This window comes from Callorhinchus milii, unplaced genomic scaffold (assembly GCF_018977255.1).
Source record: "Callorhinchus milii isolate IMCB2004 unplaced genomic scaffold, IMCB_Cmil_1.0 Scaffold1, whole genome shotgun sequence".
NCBI classification, from domain to species: domain Eukaryota; kingdom Metazoa; phylum Chordata; class Chondrichthyes; order Chimaeriformes; family Callorhinchidae; genus Callorhinchus; species Callorhinchus milii.
Window position 1 is genome coordinate 123008144 of NW_024704742.1, and position 20420 is coordinate 123028563.

General features: G+C 39.4%; 1 protein-coding gene across 1 annotated transcript in view; it reads right to left on the reverse strand.

Moving 5' to 3' along the window:
- map3k1 (mitogen-activated protein kinase kinase kinase 1, E3 ubiquitin protein ligase) overlaps window positions 1–20420 on the reverse strand; it is a 61341-nt gene that overhangs the window by 10883 nt on the left and 30038 nt on the right. The window contains exons 2-13 of the mRNA XM_007892237.2: window positions 17455–17605; window positions 15071–15274; window positions 13259–13459; window positions 12875–12991; window positions 9237–9385; window positions 8474–8595; window positions 8225–8306; window positions 7139–7289; window positions 6720–7013; window positions 2442–2563; window positions 1768–1859; window positions 481–679 (exon numbers count right to left, since the gene is read on the reverse strand). Coding sequence (XP_007890428.1) covers window positions 481–679; window positions 1768–1859; window positions 2442–2563; window positions 6720–7013; window positions 7139–7289; window positions 8225–8306; window positions 8474–8595; window positions 9237–9385; window positions 12875–12991; window positions 13259–13459; window positions 15071–15274; window positions 17455–17605 — 1884 coding nt within the window. The remainder of the gene's footprint in view (window positions 1–480; window positions 680–1767; window positions 1860–2441; window positions 2564–6719; window positions 7014–7138; window positions 7290–8224; window positions 8307–8473; window positions 8596–9236; window positions 9386–12874; window positions 12992–13258; window positions 13460–15070; window positions 15275–17454; window positions 17606–20420) is intronic.

The following is a 20420-nucleotide window of genomic DNA, read 5'->3' on the forward strand; positions in this document are numbered from 1 at the left end:
TTTAATACATCCTGCTGTAGGATCCATGAACCACTATCAACCAGCAAAACTATAGATTAAATATCAGAAAATAAACTCTGAAATAAAGAATCCCAAGCTTAAACCCCTTGAAAAGGAAGTCAAGAAATATTGGCTACTTTTGTGTGGTCAGGCTCTTTCGCTTATAACAACACTGTCAGATAATGCAAACATACACAGACTTACGAAAGCAACACTGAAGTTTGTCTGGTTTTGTATTGAAAGATTGGATCAATTTTGTAATATTTCTTAACAGATCTCTTACTTAATAAATCTCTGAAGTCAATGACAGTGCCTCGAGGGAATGCCAACTCAATCTATTTGGTGATCCCCTCGAGCTGGAGTGATGATGGCAATGTACTTTGTTACTAGGCGTCTTCAGTTGTATTTTTTAAATAAGAAATTCATATAATTAACCCTACTGTATGATCAAAAGAATATAATTTAGAGGAAACAACAAACCTTTCTACCACAAGGTCTGCTTGTGGAATTGGACCTTCACTACCAGAAACAATGTGAGGGTAGAACTCAGCAGGAAATTCCAGTAACAATCTGTCAATAAGACACAGACGCCCAAGCAAAGCCTGCCAATTCATAGACTCTGTTGAAGTGCCCAGAATACAGCTTAAGACATAGTCAACACCTCCAACTCCAATAGACCCTGTAAAAATAAACGGAAACAAACGGGTGTTACATTTACATAGTTATATAGTGTTCAGCCCAACTAATCCATGCCGGTCCATACTCCAAATGAATCCCCCCACGCTCTTATTTCCCTCATCTATTCCCTATCTCATGTTTTCTCTTAAACAAATTGGATGCTATTTGCTTCAACCATAGCTTCTTGCAGTGAGTTCCATATGCTCATCACCCTCTGCGTGAAGAAGTTAAAACTCCCCCATAAGATCTACTACTGTGTCTAAATTTCAGTAAATACATTCTACACCTACAATTTCTTTCATATAATCAGCAGTATGACCAAATGCACAAGAACTGCAGCGGACCCATGACGGAAATTGATGTCGACTGATCTAAAGCAAAAATAATTTCACATTGGCTATATGCATCATATGATATTGCATATGATGATTATTTTTCTCCTTCTTCCAATCTGTCCCATTGCTCCTCTCCTAAAGGACATGGGTTGACTGGAATATGGTTCCAAGAATATCAGTAGCCCTTTGAAACACCCACCAAGTATTAATTTCTCATTCTCACCAGTGTGTGATGGTGAAATCCCCTACAAGGGTCATAACATGTATTTGAAGCTGTCCTTACCCAATTTCCAGGTTAATCCACTTCTTGCAGTGCTTACTGTTCACCTGGCTAATCTTTTCCCCTCTCTAGTGCAGAAACAGTAAGGCCATATTGTATGCATCTTTATCATCCCAGCTGATATTAGCTCACTCAGCATGAAGCACATTTGGTACCTACATGAAGCTTATGCCACTTGCTACCGTCTGCTCATACACAAAGCTTTAAGTTATGTTATTGGTAAGTTGATGAACCGCATTTTTTTCTTTCAGTGCAGGAAGCTACAATAGCCATCATCTGGATCATTAGTTCATTCCAACATTACTTCCTGCTTTGCACATGAGCAAAGTTCAGCCATTCTATTAATGAATCTGTGCTATTGTGAAGTGTGTTATAATGGGGCTGCACTGTATCACAAACAACATTAAAATAGATGTTTACACAAAGATGCAGCACTAAATTTAAATTAATTGAAACAGCAATTCTGTAGCTTGCCTGATTTGAGAATCTCTCTGCCCACAGCAAGTTCTCCAGATTGGCCTTTGCACAGTTCCAGCAGTGTGGACACAGAGAGCTGACTTGTACGGCTGAAAATAAAATTAGAAAAAACAAACCTTGGTAACCATTCGCTTTTGGACATGCCTTTAAGTTAAAATACCATATTTATTACTTTCAACATAGTAATCACATTTTACAGTAATTTATGCTCAAACTAGAACACAGATCTTCAGAGCTTTCCATCTATAAATTAGTTGCTAAATGGCTGCAAAATAATTTTCACAACTTTCTAAATGAGCAGAAGAGTACATTTTTACATTTATATTGCACCTTTTACAGTGGGAGGACATCTCAAAGTGCTTCACACAGCTGGCTGGCTAACCAGACACTTGGTTGTAGCCACTGAAATACTGGACCCAGCTAGCCACATTAAAATGGGGTTACTCTATATATGGGTATTCTCTGATAACCAAAAAACAAAGTGAGGGAAGTTTTAAAGCTGCTTTTAACTTCTTGAATATACTTAAAGTGAAATAAGGCTTATAAGTAGGATTTATTGTCGTGTAATCAAATGCAAAATGTAATCCACCAAAAGCAGTCATTAACTTTGAAATTGAGATCTCAATTCCAGAAAGTGGTCAAAGTTTATAGATCTACGTATTGTTCATTACCTGTTCGCATCTGCACATTTGACCAATATGGTTTCCACCACTGGCCTGAGAAGTCGCTGAAGTCGAGCTCTTTCTGCTACTGCATGACAAGGCGTATAGACCAGCATGGCTCTTAACGTTTTCTACAAAAATAAAAAAAAATTCTCAGTAACATTTTATTTACCAAGTGTTTCAACTTTCTAATGCAATTTGTGTGAATGAACAAACCTAGTTTTGAAAATAATTTAACTACTATAACACCTGGTTCAAACCAACCTTTACCAACGTTTTGCAAATTATACTAACATATTAATTGTTTCAGTCAGCCTTTGATGCCAAATTTACCCACTAAAAGCTCTTGATAGTTTCAAATTTCCCCACAAAAATATCTGTAAATGAAATGGCAGTAAATAATGATCAATAGACTCTGGAAATAATTTAAATATTTTTTTTCCATTTTTTAAAATTAAAGAAATGATAATAATAATCAACGCATTTGGTATAGCATCTTATCACGTTGTTGAGAAGTCTCAAAGTGCTTCACAGGATTTTACTATGAAGTGTCGTGACTGTATTTAAAGGCAAACCTGGTAGCCAATTTGTGCACAACAATGTCTCACAAACAGCCATGAAGTGAATGTCAATATTGAATTTTACTGAGCCATGAAGTGAATGACAATGATATTTATGGGTAGTGCAGGAAAGCTACTCTAGGCCACAAGGGATCAATTATATGATCGAGCAACATTCAGCTGTATCCAACTATTTTTTTAAAAAAAATTATGCCTCCCATTTGCCTACATACAAGGGCAACAGATGGAACCAGAGTACTAAAATAAATTCAGTTTAGCAGTACAAAATTAAATGTATGCATCTGAATATTTGAATAAACATTTGGATATAGGCACCATTGGGTGTCAGTCATGGGAAAGTGCAGGTTCACCACTCACAAGTGTTGATATGAATTTTGGGCATTCAGCTAAGTGAAGGAGTCGGGTAGAGAGCAGGGACTTCAGGATATTAGCAAGTGTATCCTGGAAGGAGACTCAAAACAACATTGTTAGAGGTCTGGTACCAGTCCTCAAGGAGCACAATGCCCACAGAAAATGGAGAAACTGAGCGCAATTTTTTTTTTCCAGACCTTCATAAATAAAAACTAAAGGTCTGTCAGGCTGTTGTTCTGGAGAACAATGGCTGAGCAGTGTTAAGGGTTTACTGGATGAAATCTCTATTGGAATAGATTGAGAACGTTCGCACCTCAGAGCAGCATAAATGTGTAAAGTCACATTAAGGAGGCACTAAAGACCAGGGAAAGGAAAAAATCAGGAGGATGCAGATACTGAAGAGACAGTCTATTAGGAATATTTGCCCTACTTCTGAATTATCATGGTATCTGGAGGATACTGAATGAATTGATAGACCGTTGATACAGTTTTACACAATTCAACTTCTAGAGGGAATAAAGTCTAAAGTAGTCCAGTATATGAAGACTCCATACTTTATACTTGGCAAGTTAATAGCTGTGCAGGATGAATAAGAGCAAACATTCTATTATTCTTAAATCATCACAGCTCTTTTAGAGCCATGCGTTGTTTTTGGAAACTTGCCACCCACAGCAGTACAAACTGAAGAGGTGCAAAGTCTTAATTAGAATTATCAATGCAAATTGCTTCATCAGCAAATATCAGGGCCACATAGACAGATTCATCCGTTTCAAGTGATAAATGTCTGCTAACTTCATTCAGCTTCTTAATTAAAAGCATTTATTCTTCCAGCTCAAGGCAACTGAACCTAGTGTCTTTTTTAAAAAAATACTCACGACATAAAGGAAAATACATTTTGCCATAATTTAATCAGTTGTGGTAAAAGAAGGAATTTAGAAATGGAATTCAGAGGATTTCATTTGAATGTACTTTAATAGCTAGTCTCTAAAATGGTGAACTCATTTATACCACACAAAGTGGCACGATTCAACGATGAGCAAGGGTGAATGAAACCTCTTTACATTCTCACCAAAGCAACTCTTTACTGCCTCACCCCTCACGCTGCTGAAACTCTGGTCCACGCCTTTATCACCTCAAGGCTGGACTATGGGAACTCTCTCCTCACCGGCCTTCCCACCACCTCCCTCCACAAGCTGCAGGTCATTCAGAACTCTGCAGCTCGTGTACTGTCCCACACCAGGCTTCGTGACCACATCACTCCCAACCTCGCTCGCCTCCACTGGCTCCCCATCCCCCAGAGGATCGAATTCAAGATCCTCATCCTCACCTACAAGGCCATTCACGGCCTTGCTCCCTCCTACCTCTCTGACCTACTCTCCCCCTACCTACCTTGCCTGTACCCTCCGTTCCTCTGGCTCCGGTCTGCTCCACATCGCCCGCCCCAACCACCCTATCATCGGGGGCCGGGCCTTCAGCCTCTCAGCCCCCAGGCTCTGGAACTCTATCCCCCAGTGCCTTCGCCTTGCTTCCTCCCTTTCCTCCTTCAAGGCCGGTCTCAAGACCTTTCTCTTTGACCGTGCCTTCAGCTCCCCTCTCTACTCTCTACCCAACTCCTCGCTCCCTTCCCTCCGCTCACCCTGACCATTTCCCCCTTGCTCGGGTCCTGACTCAACTGTACAGCGCCTTGGGACGTCCTCCTGAAGTGAAAGTCGCTCTATAAATGGAATCTTGTTGTTGTTGCTAGCCTGCAAATTTGATAAGCAATAAAGTAAAAGATTAATAAGCTTATATTTTCAAATCAACAATAACTTATTATTAAAGTGCCCATCACATAGGATACTATCTTGGAGCGCTATACAGGGATGGTGTTGGATGGTGAGCGTGATGGGTGATTGGGGGGGGGGGGAAGAAGGGGCGTAGGCATGTTTTCAAATAACTTGTTAGAAGATTTTTTGTGGTGCTCTCGCAATGTGAAAATGAGCCATGGAAACCCCAAAAGTCCCACGTTTAATTCTCGATCCACACTGCCTACGTTTGCCTTAAGGCGCAAGGCAGGTTGCAAAGAAACTGGCTGTACATAAATTGGCTACCGGGTTCGCCTACAAAATACAGTCACTACACTTTACAGCGAATCCTGTAAAGCACTTTGAGATGACCTCCTGAGATGAAAGCCTGCGTCAAATGTAAGGAGACTTATTATTATGATTAAGGCACATCCTATATATAAAACCTTCTATTTCAATCAATGGAAGAAAAATATTTTGCAGTATTCTGAGACCAACCATTGATATTGTCCATCAGTTATTTATAGCTCTGGATCCTGTCTTTTTCTCCAGCAGCATAATACACATGTGCTGAAACAGAGGACCCTTTCTACAAGTCACATGACTATAAATCTAAATGAACAATGCTTTTTTCTATGTTCATGAATGCCAACCTCTCTAAACAAAATGCCACAAGCAAATGTCAGCTCCACTGAAGAGATTATGAATTCAAAAGGCCAGTGTTGAAAACAGTAAAGAGGAATGATTGGGTTTCAAACCTTTCATGTTGAAAGTCAGAATTCTTCAATAAAATTATTCCATCCTTCAAAAGCTCAAGATACAGAACTGAATGTCAGTCTATATTCTTATAATCTAATGCATCTATTTTGAGTAATTACTTCTCAGTTTTGTCGATTTCATAGATCCTGGACCTTACTTTTTTCAAAATCTTAAAGAATCTTTAAGATTATAAATATTGATATACTATAAATATATAAATACTTTGTGCAGGTTTCGCCCACAAATTACAGTCAATATACTTTACAGTATATTCTGTGAAGCGCTTTGAGATTTTCGACAACGTGATAAAGCACTAAATCAAATGCAAGGATGATTATTATCATTACTTCTGAATCTGGCGTGATTTAATTTAATAATATATTTGATGGTTTATTACACTGAATGTTCCCCAAGGAAGTTATTCTCAGAGGAATCTTTAAGATTATAAATATCGAATACAATACTAAATTGGCGCCCAATACTATATAATGAGTCACAGTTTCCTAATTGTAGTAATCAATAAACTCACAAGAAAAAAATGTTAAATCTGAAAAATATTTAATCTTAACATTCTCCCTATTACTCAGTACTTCCAGCAAAACATATTAATGACATAAAGGTCGAACTTCTCAAAGTTCTTCCAAACACTCTGTGCAAATAGCCAAGGTCAGCAACTTTAATGATCGCTAGAGTCCCAGTGTTCTATAAAAGTAGGAAAAAACGAAAACGGTTCAGGAAACAAATGTATTGAATATTTTGTGTATACAGAACGCTATTGCATTCCCAACAGGAAATTAGCCATAAAAACTTACCAAAGCTGCGACATACACTTTGTATACTGGGTCAGCACAGACCATGGAAAGTACACTGCAGCATGACTCCACTACTACATCTCCTGAGATGTCGGTCTGAGATGATCCACTGGCTCCCGTCAAACTACTACATCCATTGCTGCTTCCACTGCTACACGAGGAACTTCCAGTACGGATTTCACCATTGGCCAACAGCAAGGCTCCACTAACATCGTGGGAAAGACGCCTCAAAGCCATTTCTCGTACGTTCCAGTTCCGAGAAAAGAGACAGCTAACCAGTTCCATTCCAAATATCTGAACATGAAAACAGTGTCAAAGCAAAGGATTCAAAATAACTTATTTTGCTTTTATTTAGATTGTTAAAACAGTTGTTTACTAAGCCTGTTCTGAAATAACCAACACTTTTGAAATGCCCTCACCTGAATCCAGGGTTCTGCCAGCTCCTTATATGCTGGTGGGATTTGTTGAACCCCATAATGAGGCAGGTTAATGTCATTGTCCTGCTGTGGTCTCTGTGCCTCTACCGGGAGCGGTTGGCTCTGGACAGTCGGTGAACTTTGTGATTCATAGCTTTTTAAAGACAAAAGCATACGAAAATATAAACTTAGTAATAAATTATATTGTGAACTAATCATGTTGATGGATTATTCATCTATAAGCCTTCAATAGTACAAGGTAATGTGAGGTCTGTCTCAAGACCCAACATATTTGACCATGTTTTTGATCATCGTGCCCCTTCCCACCCCCTTGGCTCCCACCCCCTGCTCAGGTACCAAGGCAGTATTGTTAGGTGCCTCGGGAAATCCTCCCAAAATGAAAGGCACTAAATAATTGTAACATCTGTATTGCATCTGTCACATGTACATATTTTTTCACCCTGGAGTGTGTTAAATGAGGGACTGCTCTGGCAGACTCCTCTCTAGTTGAAGGTTGTATGAGAGGTTTCTGTTCAGATCCCCCTTCAAGATGACCAAAGGCACCACACTGAACTACTCTTTCCAGATCTACCAATTCAACATTCAAAGAACTCACTGAGAAGGGAGAATTAAACCTCTTACTGAATAACACTAGTAAACTGTTTAGTTGCTTATAGCTTCTTGCATGGCCATTTATGAAGGTAAAAATGCTGCTGAAGGAAATCCAATAATATTTAATTTCTACCCTTGGCCCACATCCCCATCACTGGAAGGGACAACAACAAAATTACATTTGTATAATGCCTTTCACGTCGGGAGGATGTGCCAAGGCGCTGGACAGACAGAGTTACGGACCCGAGCTGAGGGGTGGGGGAGAGGGGAGTGCAGGGAGATCCAGATGTCATGGGAAGATAATACATAGTCCTAGCATTACAGCAGTTGTGAAAAAAAGTCTTAAAAAAATATAAGTTTCACTTTAAAAAGTCACAAGCTCTAAAGTTGAAAATGCTACAAAGGAAATGTCAATATTCCATACAACCAACAACCCAAATAGCTCCAGTTTCATACAGCAAAAATGACTGCTCTCACCTGTGCAGTTCATGAGATTTCCATTTGGATCTACAGAGAGGGCAGATTAGCATCTCCCGGTTTCTTCTGCATTCCTCAGCCCCTAGAGTGAAATCCAGCAAAGATATTAAGTAAAATTTACAGAAGAGTAATACTTAGTATCAACAGCCTCACAGTTTCTCATGAGGATATCAAGTACCAAGCGGAGTAAGCTGTGAAAAACAACATATTATAAAGTAATTAAACATTGACAAAGTACTAAACACTTACAAATTGACATGCAGTGATGGTGGAGCTTATTCCTACACCCTTCTTCACACACAGTCAGGCTCTCCTCATCAAGCATATCCAACAGACAGATGGGGCACATCTGTTCTTCTTCATCCTTTAAGCTACAAAAATGAGAAAAGTATCCCTCAATTTGTCATTTTATGTAGCAACTCCATGATAACATGTTCATTTGAGTCCAATATCTCAGATACAGCATTATAATGAAACGTGAAAATACGACCAAGGTCTGGGTCATCAGGTTACCGATGAAGGAACTCCTACGTATTCCACTCGTGCACACTATTTGCAGTTCTGCTGATGTCACTTCCCTTGTGAAGTAACGACATTGTCACTTCTTGCATTTCCTGCTGAAACCCAGCACGCATGATGTGACAAGTGGCGCTTCCAAGCTTATCGACTCAAGCTCTCAGTGAACCAGTGCTCACCCACTGGCACATTCTATTTGGACCTGATCTAATGGCCCTGATTATTTAAAATATTGTTTTAAATCTGAAACATTATTAAAGACCACATCAACTTGTATATTGGATGTAAACTGCATCAAGAATCACGTACGACAATACAGATGGAAGAGGTTACTTGTACATGTGATAACATTTTTAAAAATGTTTGGTGATCCCGTGCCCCTCATCCCTTCTAAACCAACTGCCTCTTGGCACAGGTAAATTTCTCTTTCTTCTTAAAGCTTGAATTCACTACATACAACCTATCTACCCCATAAATGAAGCACCAGAATACTCACCTATGTTCTGTACTAGTCGTCGAGGTACTCAACGAAGCAGACACATGTGAATTAGACATGCGGGAAACAAACTTTTGTATCGTGTTCCGTGATGGAGCCTTGATACGTGAACTGCGCCGGTTGTGGTATTTCTGAAACAGACTCTCCACCTTTTTTAAAGAGGAAAAATACACACAAGCCATAAGCTCTAAAGCAAAGTTCACTGGCTATATTGATATACAGGAATTACAGAATATCATTCAATAAATTCCCCACCTTCTGTGCTTTCAAATCCCTATTTAGATCTACACCAGAGATCAATCACTACTACTCGTAGTAGTGGCAATAACGGAGACCTGGCTCAAACAAGGGCAGGAATGGGAGCCGAGTATTCCTGGCTACAATGTATTCAGAAGGGATAGGGAAGAAACAAAATGGAGAGGGAGTGACAATATTGATTAAAGACACAGTTACGGCCTTGGAAAGGCACGATGTGTTAGAGGGTCTTAAACCAGAATCTATTTGGTTAGCGTTAAGGAGCAGAAAAGGACCTGTTACTCTGTTAGGTGTTTACTATAGACCACCAAATAGTGGGAAGGAGATAGATGAGCAAATCTGCAAGCAGGTTTCAGAAAGATGCAAAACCAATAGAGTAGGGATAATGGGGGGACTTCAATTATTTTAACATAGACTGGCAAAATAACAGTGTAAAGGTCAAGGAGGGAGAAGGATTCCTGAAATGTGTGCAGGATAACTTTCTGGATCAGTACTTTTCCAGTCCAATGAGATAGAAAGCAGTGCTGGATCTAGTTCTGGGGAATGAAGTGGGGCAAGTGGAGCAAGTTTCAGTAGGAGAGCATCTGGACAACAGTGATCACAATATCATTACGTTTAGAGGACTTCTGTAAAGGGACAAGGAGCAGTCAAAGGTGAAGTTACTCAACTGGAAGAGGGCTAATTTCAATGAGTTTAAAAAGGGACCTAGCCAAGGTGGACTGGAAAGAAAGATTGGCAGATAAAACAGCTAATGAACAATAGGAAGTCTTCAAGGAGATAGTTCACGGACGGAATAAATACATTCTCACAAAGGTAGGGCATCCAAACCTCCCGGATGAATAAGAAAATTGGGATTAAAATAAAACAGAAAAGGGAGGCATATGATAAATGTCAGGTCCAAAATACAGAAGATAATCAAATAAAATCTTGAAAGTACAGAGGAGAACTGAAAAGGGAAATAAGAGGGCAAAGAGATTGTGTGAGAAAAGATTAGCAGGTAACATAAAAGGGAAACCTAAGATATTTTATAAGCATATAAAGAATAAAAGGTTAGTCAAAGGCAGGTGGGTCCAATTAGGGACCAAAGAGGAAATCTTCTTGTGAGGCAGAGGGCATGGCTGGTGTACTGAATAAGTACTTTGCATCTGTCTTCACAAAAGAGGATGCGGCCAATGCCACAGTATGAAAGGAGAGGGTAGAGAAATTGGGATAAGATAATTAAGATAATAATAAACTGAGAGGAGGTACTAAAATGGTTATTGGTCTCAAGGTAGATAAGTCACCCGGTCCAGATGGGATGCATCCTAGGTAGGCTACTGAGGGAAGTAACAATGGAAATAACAGAGGCTCTAGCCACAATCTTTCAATCCCCCTTGGACACCAGGGTGGTGCCAGAGGACTGGAGGGTTGCAAATGTTACTCCCCTGTACAAAAAGGGGCAGAAGGATAAACCCGGGAACTACAAGCTATCGTTAGTAGTGGGGAAACATCTAGAGACTATACTTCGGAGCAAAAGAAATTTTCACTTTGAAAAATATGGGTTAATAAAGGACAGCCAACATGGATTTGTTAAAGGCAAATAAGAGTTTATTGATGAAGTAATGGAGAGGGTGGATGAAGGTAGTGCAATTGACGCAGTTTATATGGATTTTCAAAAGGTGTTTGATGAAGTGCCACGTAAGAGACTTGCAAACAAAATAGAATCCCATGGTATTAAACGGTCAGTGGCAGCATGGATACAGAACTGGCAGGAGACAGAAAACAAAGAGTGATGGTGAACAGTTGTTTTTTCTGACTGGAGGGAAGTGTGCAGTGGTGTCCCCCAGGGGTCGGTATTGGGACCACTGCTGTTTTCGATCTATATAAATGACCTGGACTTGGGTATAGGGAGTACAGTTTCCCAGTTTGCAGATGATGCTAAGCTAGGGAAAGTAGTGAACAGTGAGGTGGATAGTAGCAAACTGCAAATGGACATAGACAGACTGGTAAAATGGGCCGACACGTGGCAGATGAAGTTTAATGTGGAGAAATGCAAAGTGATGCATTTTGGGAGGAAGAATGAAGAGAGGCAATATAAGATGATGGTACAATCTTAAAGGGGTGAAGGAACAGAGAGACCTGAGGGTTCATATAAGTAAATCTTTGAAGGTGGCAGGACAGGTAGATAAAGCTGTTAAAAAAGCATATGGCTTTATAAATAGGGGCATAGAATACAAAAGTCAGTAAGTTATGATAAACCTCTATAAAATACTGGTAAAGCCTCAGCTAGAGTATTGCGTTCATTTCTGGGCACCACACTTTAGGAAGGAAGTCAAGGCATTGGAGAGGGTGAAAAGGAGATTTACCAGGATGGTACCAGGAATGAGGGACTTCAGTTATCAGGAGAGGCGAGAGAAGTCAGGATTATTCTCCTTGGGGCAGAGAAGGTTAAGAGGAGACTTAATAGAAGTTTCCAAAATTATGAACGGATTCAATAGGGTGAACAAGGAGAAATTATTTCCACTGGCGGGTGGGTCAGTAAAACAAGGACATCAATTTAAAATAGTTGTTAAATGAAACAGAGGGGAGGTGAGGAGATTTTTTTTCATCCGCGAGTTGTTTGGATCTAGAATGCATTGCCTGAAAGGGTGGTGGAAGCCGAATGGATAACAACTTTTAAGTGAGAAGTAGATAACTATTTGGGGAGGACACGTTTGCAGGGCTATGGGGAGAGCACGGGGCAGTGGAATTCAATAGCTCTTTTTAGACATGATGGGCCGAATGGCCTCCTCCTGTGCTGTATGATTCAATGATTCTATGAAATACAAAAATAATAATAATAATCCTTGCATTTGATATAGCGCTTTTCACGTCGGGAGGACGTCCCAAAGCGCTTCACAGAACACACTGTAAAGTGAATTGACTGTATATTTGTGGGCGAACGCGGCAGCCAATTGTGCACAGCAATGTTCCATAAACAGTCGTAGATTGAAAATGACCAATTTATTATAGTTTTTGTTTTTGGTGGGATTATTATTAGGCGTGTGGAGTAAGGAAACTTGCCCAAGGTTTCGCCCTGCCTGGAATTGAACTCAGGTCTCTCACTTGCAAAGCGAGTGCTCTAACCACTGAGCTACAGGACTCCACGAGTAGATTATACATTAGCTATTTGCTAATAATACCATACGTCTGGCTGCTAAATTATCTGCATCTTTGTGTGGGGTTTCACAAACCATTTCATACAAGCATGTGATTAGTCTGAGGAATACTTTGTCATCAGTTGTACTTTGATGACTTTTGTATGTAACAAAGGAATCAGTCATGACGGAAAGGATAAATTACGCTAAAACAAATCTGCAGAAGCCTAGAAGAAATTAGGAATAAGAACTTGTTACTCTGCTTACCTCAAAGTTTTTTAACGTCTTCCTCCATAACAATGAGTCTGATGGCTCTAACTGGAAGACTCGAAGCATAACAAATAGGACATGAATGCAGAATGTTCCCCGTCCACAACTGCAGGTCTAGAAAGATTAGATATACGTTACAAAGTATGTACCTGCTTACTATGTACCAATCCACTTACTAATTCATTTACACTGGTTGAAGTGTAAGATTTTAAATGAAACATGAATATTTAAGCAACATTTTATTTGGTTAGACATCTTCAAGTGCCTATTTCCCATCTTGACCAATGCTTCATGCCCCTTTTTCCCCTCCCCTCTACCCCACTCCTCCTGCAAAAAAATCAATGTAAGCCAAGAAGTCATGAATACAAGATGCCAACTCACCTGAGGACCAATGAATACTCTGTATTTGTTATCAGGGGCATCGCCTCCAATAAGAAAAGAGTTTGGCCCAATTTGCTGCAACAGGTACAGTCGTGCTCGCATTACTTTATTGACCCTGCGATTTGTCTCTTCAGGGCTGTACGGTGAGAAGCCGTCAGGTGAAGGAGCTCTCCTGGGTGGGGTGACACGCCCACTCTGAAACTACAAAATAAGAGAATCTTTAAAGATCTCCAATCTTTCAAACCTGACCAGCTGACTGCAGGAGGTTTTTTGCTTTTTAAAAAAAAATTAAACAGATTATTCGATTTTGGAACAATAATTTTTCAGTCCTCATCTGTAACAGTAACATCTGGCAAATAATGTTTGACCTTTACAAGTGGAACTGCTCATTCTGTATTCCAGCAGTCAATTTACTCTTCAAATATAGAATGACTTCAGCCACATGCTGGATTATATATTAAAAAATTTTAAATCGAAATTGGCTCATTTGCTGCAAAAAGGGGTGCGCTAATACCTAATTCTCTTTAATGCAGCATTAAAACTTCTATTTATGGCTGGTAATTCCTTTGCATTGATGGGGGAGGTTGAAGAGAATTTTTTTTTAGATTTGAGTGAGAATAATTTTTGGTTGTTTTGTGAGATTTGACTAAAAGAGGGTTTCAGACTGCAGCAACACCCTGTATTTATTCACATTGCTCTTGTCAAACTATTTTAGGTGCCTGCTTTAAATGTATTCCACCAAGCAGGTGTATGTACGTGTAATGTTTTTCAGAGCTGTCTGGGTCACGATCAGGTTCTTGAAAAGAATCTTCTAAAATCCAACTGAGAACATTACCTCCTCATTTTAAATAGGAATATAACGAAGCAAACAATTAAGAATCCTGGTTGTTACAGCAGAGTGTAAGTGGGTTTGGGAAAAACAAAATAAATATTTGCATGTTTGGCGACTGCTACTAGTCAATGCCTCTAGTAGGTAAATGCTGCGTGTGAGTAACTGCTGTTCAGACATGTAATTCAGACTTTCAAGTTGCAGTTTCAAACTGCAGCACTAGTTGACACTATAACCATATCAACCAGTGCAGACACCAACTAGCCAGTTATTTTCCAGCTTCTGTGAGCCGATACAAAAAGAAAATCTCTCAATTTCCAATTAGAATCAAGACATTTCTCTCTCCGACCTCAATGGTTTGTTTCTTTCTCCACTTTAACTGATTCTTTAAGGCTTGTGGCACTTCTATCCTATAAAACTAACTCAAATGACCAAACCTTGCTTTCATTAATTTTTAGAATTCATTTCTTCTGGGTAACTTCAATCAATGCTTGCAGGCAACAGGGGGAAAAGAATCACTTTACAAACCTAAACCCCTTTTTAAAATTAGTTTTCAGCTACAAGGAGAGTTGAGGGAAAGGTATGGGTGCCCACCTTTTCAGATAGCGAAATGTGTGACTGTAGAATATCACAGATACAAATGCCACTTCAGAAAAATTAGCCCTTTCAAATATTTGACAAGCTATTCATTATAATATTAAAGCTCTTTCTTAAACATCAGAGGCCTGAAATTCCTCATGGCTTGGCCTTAAGCATTGTTTAAAGTGCAATATCTTTAAATTATTCCGTCTTAATTTGGAAACCATTTTCTGAAGTTCTTTTTAAAAACAATTTGCAAAACTCATACACAACTAACATTGAATTTAAGAATTTTCCAAACTTCTGCACAATCTTACATTGAAGGCTAAGAGGAAGAAGATTTCTGGGCCCCTGATTTTTTAAAAAAAATATAAATGGTGGAGATTCTCCTTTTCAATACTTACAGGAACAGGGGATACCCTCTTCCTTCTCACACCCGGCGATTCTGATTTTGCAGTATTTTTTGAGGAAGAGGAGGAGGAGGTCATGGAAGTAGATGAGCTGCTTGGAGAGGGGCTGCGTCTCCCTCTCTGCATTTGTGGGGAAGTGGTAAAGTTTTGAGAATCAGCCGCTGAACCGTCTGCTTTCACTGGAATTGGCTTCACTACCTGCATGGCAAAAAGTAATAAATTGTTCATCATTAGCACGTTTCAGGTGACTGTGACTAGGCTTTCAAAGAAAAACTGGTTTTAATCAAGCCTCACAAACATTACTTTTTTTCCACGTGAGTAAGCAAAACCTTCAACTATAAAGGTTCTGTAAAATTAATCTACAACATGTTCCGATCATTCATTTCACTCAGAACTTAATGCATGACTGAGGGAGACCAAACCAACACATTCAGACTTGACCTTGTCTGGCATTTTGCATTCCCCACTGTGTGTTACCGTAAAGGTAATTTGTTTTATTTCCCTGAAGTTTTATTGGAGACCCACCATCAAGGAGAAACAAACAACATAGGTCTCAAGAGATTAATTGAAACATTTGCACATTTTCATAAATGAGAACAAACTGCTCCAGTTTTTTCTATTCTGAGACATTTTCTGCACATAAAACATTCAGGTACACATTAAGTATGTTTACATCTTTAAGCAATAATATTCCATTTTTTTTGACTCACAATATTTGTGGAATGTTTAAACATTTACATTATATAATATTCAGACCAATTCAAACATTAAGAAATTTATAACTGCATATTGATAACTCCATGACTTTCAACAATCTTAACATGATGTGACTACATATTTATGATAATCTAGCACTTGTCATTCCTGGCATTTTCTCTGCTAATGCACTCATTGTTCTTGCTGCACTTTAGTATCATTGTGCAGTAGCCTATGCTACCTGACATAAATGGCCATTCTTCATCTGTGATCGTAGATGGTAAAGGGGAGTATTGACTGTGTCCACATGCGTGCGTGTATAATCCTAATAATAGGAGTGCTCCAAGGTGTCATTTTGTTTGAACGGCACTATGCAAACGCAAGTTGTTGCAACTTGCAATAATTCTTGAATTTTTTTATAGCACCTTTCACGTTGGGAGGACATCTCAAAGCGCTTCACACCATTTACTGTAAAGTGTAGTGATTGTGTACTTTATAGGCAAATGTTCACAAGTGTATAAATGTAATCCTGACTGTTTCCCCGTTCCCTAGCCCATTGCAGAGAGCCGTTAACTCAGTAAAGACTGGAATAGTCATTTGTGCTACATTAGGTAATGCCTTTAACCACATTGGAGTCCTGTAGCTCAGTGGTTAGAGCATTCTCCTCGCAAGCGAGAGACCTGGGTTCGATTCCCGGCAGGGCAAAACCTTGGGGAGGTTTCCTTGCTCCACATGCCTGATAATAATCTTTCAAGAAAAAATAAAATAATAATTTGGTCACTTCAATCCACAACTGTTTGTGGGACACTGCTGTGCGCAATTGCTGCCACGCTTCGCCCACAAATATAGTCAATTTACTTCATAGTATATTTTGTGAAGCGCTTTGAGATGTCTAGAAGACGTGAAAAGTGCTAAATCAAATGCAAGGATTATTATTGTTATTATTATTGGTAAACAAAGAAGTCCTTGATACGGCTAGACCTTTCTAAGGGACTCTAGGTAAGCATTAATAAAAGTGCCAAACCAGCACTACTCTGCTCTCAGACACTAATCAATACCAAGCAAAACAGCCAAGTGTTCCAAGATCAGGTTCTGTCTGCAAACTGCCTTGATTAGACATTAATTAACAGAGCAGCTACAATGCAACAAAAAACATCTGAATAAACTCAGAAGTAAAAATTCATTTTCTCTGTCCATTTTTTCCTTGATCCTTTTAAAGTTTCATTGTGCCACATTCTGTTCCCAGTTAAAACACCAGCCAGACAACCAAATAGCAATTCCGCTCCGGAGCCAGCTGCCAAGAAGTGGAGGAAACTAGTCTGGGTGGAGTGTATTTCCTCTCCTTCTGAGGAAGATATATCATTACACAAAGCACTGAGATGAGGTACCTATCAGGTACTGAATTCACAGGTAGGAACTGCGTACCATTGTGTGGCATTTGGGTCAAGCGATTGGATCCCCAGTCAAATGAGGAGGGCAGCAAATGTTTTATTGAACAAGTATCTCAAGAACATAAGGTGTTCATACACATTATTTGTGTGCCCAGCGATTGTAGCCAGAGAGTAATGTGATGCCAGCTCAATTTGTGTAACTATCTATTCACGTAAAGAAACAATAAACCATTGTAACAGTTTACAATTCAGGGCCAATCCCTCAGCAAATCAATTCTAAGCTATGCTTACCACAGGTCCTCTCCTGTTCCTCCTCTCCAGCCACTCATGTTTCCAGGCTGGCATGCACGTTGCCTTGAGCTTTTCCCTGATCATGCGCTCTTCGGGGCGGTCATCCATTTTTGGCAAGCCTCTGAGCGTCTCTTTATTTTCCATATCACGACTAGAGGAAGAGGAAAACATGAAGGATCAGAGTTAATGAATGTCAGACAAAATCCATTTCGTCCATTCAAAAATGTCAAGTGCTCAACTTCAAACAGTTTGGGTTTGGGTTGTAATTCAAAATTAATTTATTATACCAGAATACAACTGCCAAAGTAATTGCCCAGAGTTTGAGTAGTCTACTAGGTATCTACATTTGAAAAACACAGAGCAAAACAAATTCTAAACCAAACATTAGAACAAGTACAGAGGAGATTCACGAGAATGATACCAGGAATGGGGAAGCTTAGCTATGAGGACAGGCTGGAAAAGTTAGGACTTTTCCCATTAGATAGAGGTCTTCAAGATCATGAAAGGCTAGATAAGGAAAAGCTGTTTCCGCTGGTAGGTGTGTCTGTGACCCGTGGTCACAGTCTTAAGATATCTACCAAAAGAAGCAGAGGGGAGGAGGTTAGAAGAATTTTTTTCACTCAGCGAGTTGTTAGAATTTGGAATGATCTGCCTGAAAGGGCAGTGAAGTCCGATTCGATAACAGCTTTTAAGAGAGAACTGGATAGGTATCTGGGGAAGACAGGTTTCAGGGTTCTGAGGAGAAAGCTGGTGAGTTAGGTTAATAAAAGTCAAAGAGCCGGCACAGACTCGATGGGCCGAATGGCCTCCTTCTGTGCCGTAACATTCTATGATTCTATGAAGTGCTAACATGCCATTAAGTCTATCACTAATCTAATGCTGACAACAAACCTCATCAACTTAAATTTTAAATGTATAACCTAACCATACATATCATATGGTGGGGAGGAAGCAAATGAGAGGGCTACCAAGAACCCAGTTATGAAGAAAAACAGAGAGAAACATATTTATCGAAATAAATTAATTGGATATCACTTCAAGGAACAAAACTTTCACTGCACTGCACATTTATTACCTCTCTGGTGCTTGATATTACTTAATAGAAAGGGAATGGAGAGAAGAGATATCTATCCATTAGAAAGAAACGTGAAATGGCCCAAGACCAGACCGTGTCACAGTATTTAAGGGCAGACATTTTACAATAGATTGTCATGCAGATGACTGATGTGCTAGAAGCGTTTTTTCTGACATTGCAAGTCTTCGATGAACTTGTAGAAAATAGAGCTCTTTCCAGTGGTAGAGGTGTGTTACTGCAGCATTAATATTTACAATGCAGATTGCACAATACATTGAATAACTCCTCAATATGCTCACAAAACGACACCAATATACATTCAGCTAACTTGACAAACAAAACGATAAAGGGAAAAAAAAACTACAGGTGACAAAAGTGAAAGTAACACAAAATAGCTCAGAATTGCTCCAGATTTTAAATGTTGCATTCCATGCAGCAGACTGATCAGAGCTGAAATACTGACCATTAATATAATAATAATCCTTGCATTTGATAGTGTCTTCGAGACATCTCAAAGTGCTTCACAGAATATACTGTAACGTGAATATGGAGGAACAATGCAGATACGATACTTGTGTTATATTGTGCTCACTACTGTACTTTGTTCAAATGTAACTTGTAGTTTGTTGTATTGTAAGCCCAAAGAGCCACTCTTCTATCAGACCAAAAAAATGAACAAAACAATTGCTACAACCCAATCCTGTAGGAGACACTGTGGAAAACTTGGATCCTTTTTACAGTGATTCCTAAAACCACCAAAAATGTTAGTTACTAGGTCATACACAATAAATACAATCTAAACACGCTCAATTCCGCAGCAACCCCTACATTACTGAGACAGCTGCACTTTATCACTTCCACCTACTGCTTAACTGATACTTTCCAAGTTGATCTGCAGACTTTTAGTTAGTTTAAAAGGGGAAAACTTTCCAACCTCCTTGCATTTCTTTACAAAGAGGCTGATCAGCGTGAGCTGTGAAAAGATACACCATCAATAGCCTAGAAAAACAGTACCATCCCTTTTCTGTTGAAACATTTATACTGAGTTTTCTTAATAATCCTAATAACAAGGCTTGCATTTGATATAGCGCTTATCATATTATTGAGACTTCTCAAAGCGCTTCACAGAATATACAGTATAGTGGGTTGACTGTATTTTGCGAAACAATATTCCTTATATTTGATCCAATGCCTTATTGCGTCAAAATGTCTCAAAGCCCTTCAAATGCGTTCTGTAAAGTGTACTCGCTGTGTAAATAAACTGTTGGGGTAAATTTAAAANTAAACATGCCACCGATTCATAATTGCTCTTTGCATCATACCTCTGGTGCTGCCGCGGAGTACTAGAATGCATGTGACTATGAAGAATATTACTGCACAATGTCACCATGAATATTGTATGTTTCCTTCCACATACAATACAATTTACACTTATATATAGCTCCTTTCAGGTCAGGAAGAATGTCCCAAAGCGCTTGACTGTTCTGCCTAGGCACTGGAGCTGTGTGTGGGAGCTGAGGAGGGGAAAGATGACTGAAAGTGCAGTCAAAGAGGGATGTTTTGAGGTGTAGCTTGAAAGAGGGGAGGGTATAAAGTGGCAAATGCCACACAAAATGTCAGCATCCCTTTCATTTTCCTTGCTCTTCCTACTTTCATCAAGCATGGCATTAAGTGGTCCTTTGCATGTTAAGAGTATGTCGAACGTCTGGTATGCTCTCAGTTCACAATTAACCAAATAATACATTGAGGAGCTCAATCTACTAGATCTGGATATAGGAGAGAGAAGGGAACAGAAGGCATACAGGGGGATTAAAATCAGTGGAGGCTCATGTGGCATATTAACACTGGCACAGGTTAGCTAGGACGCGTGGAGACTCATGTGGAGTGCAAA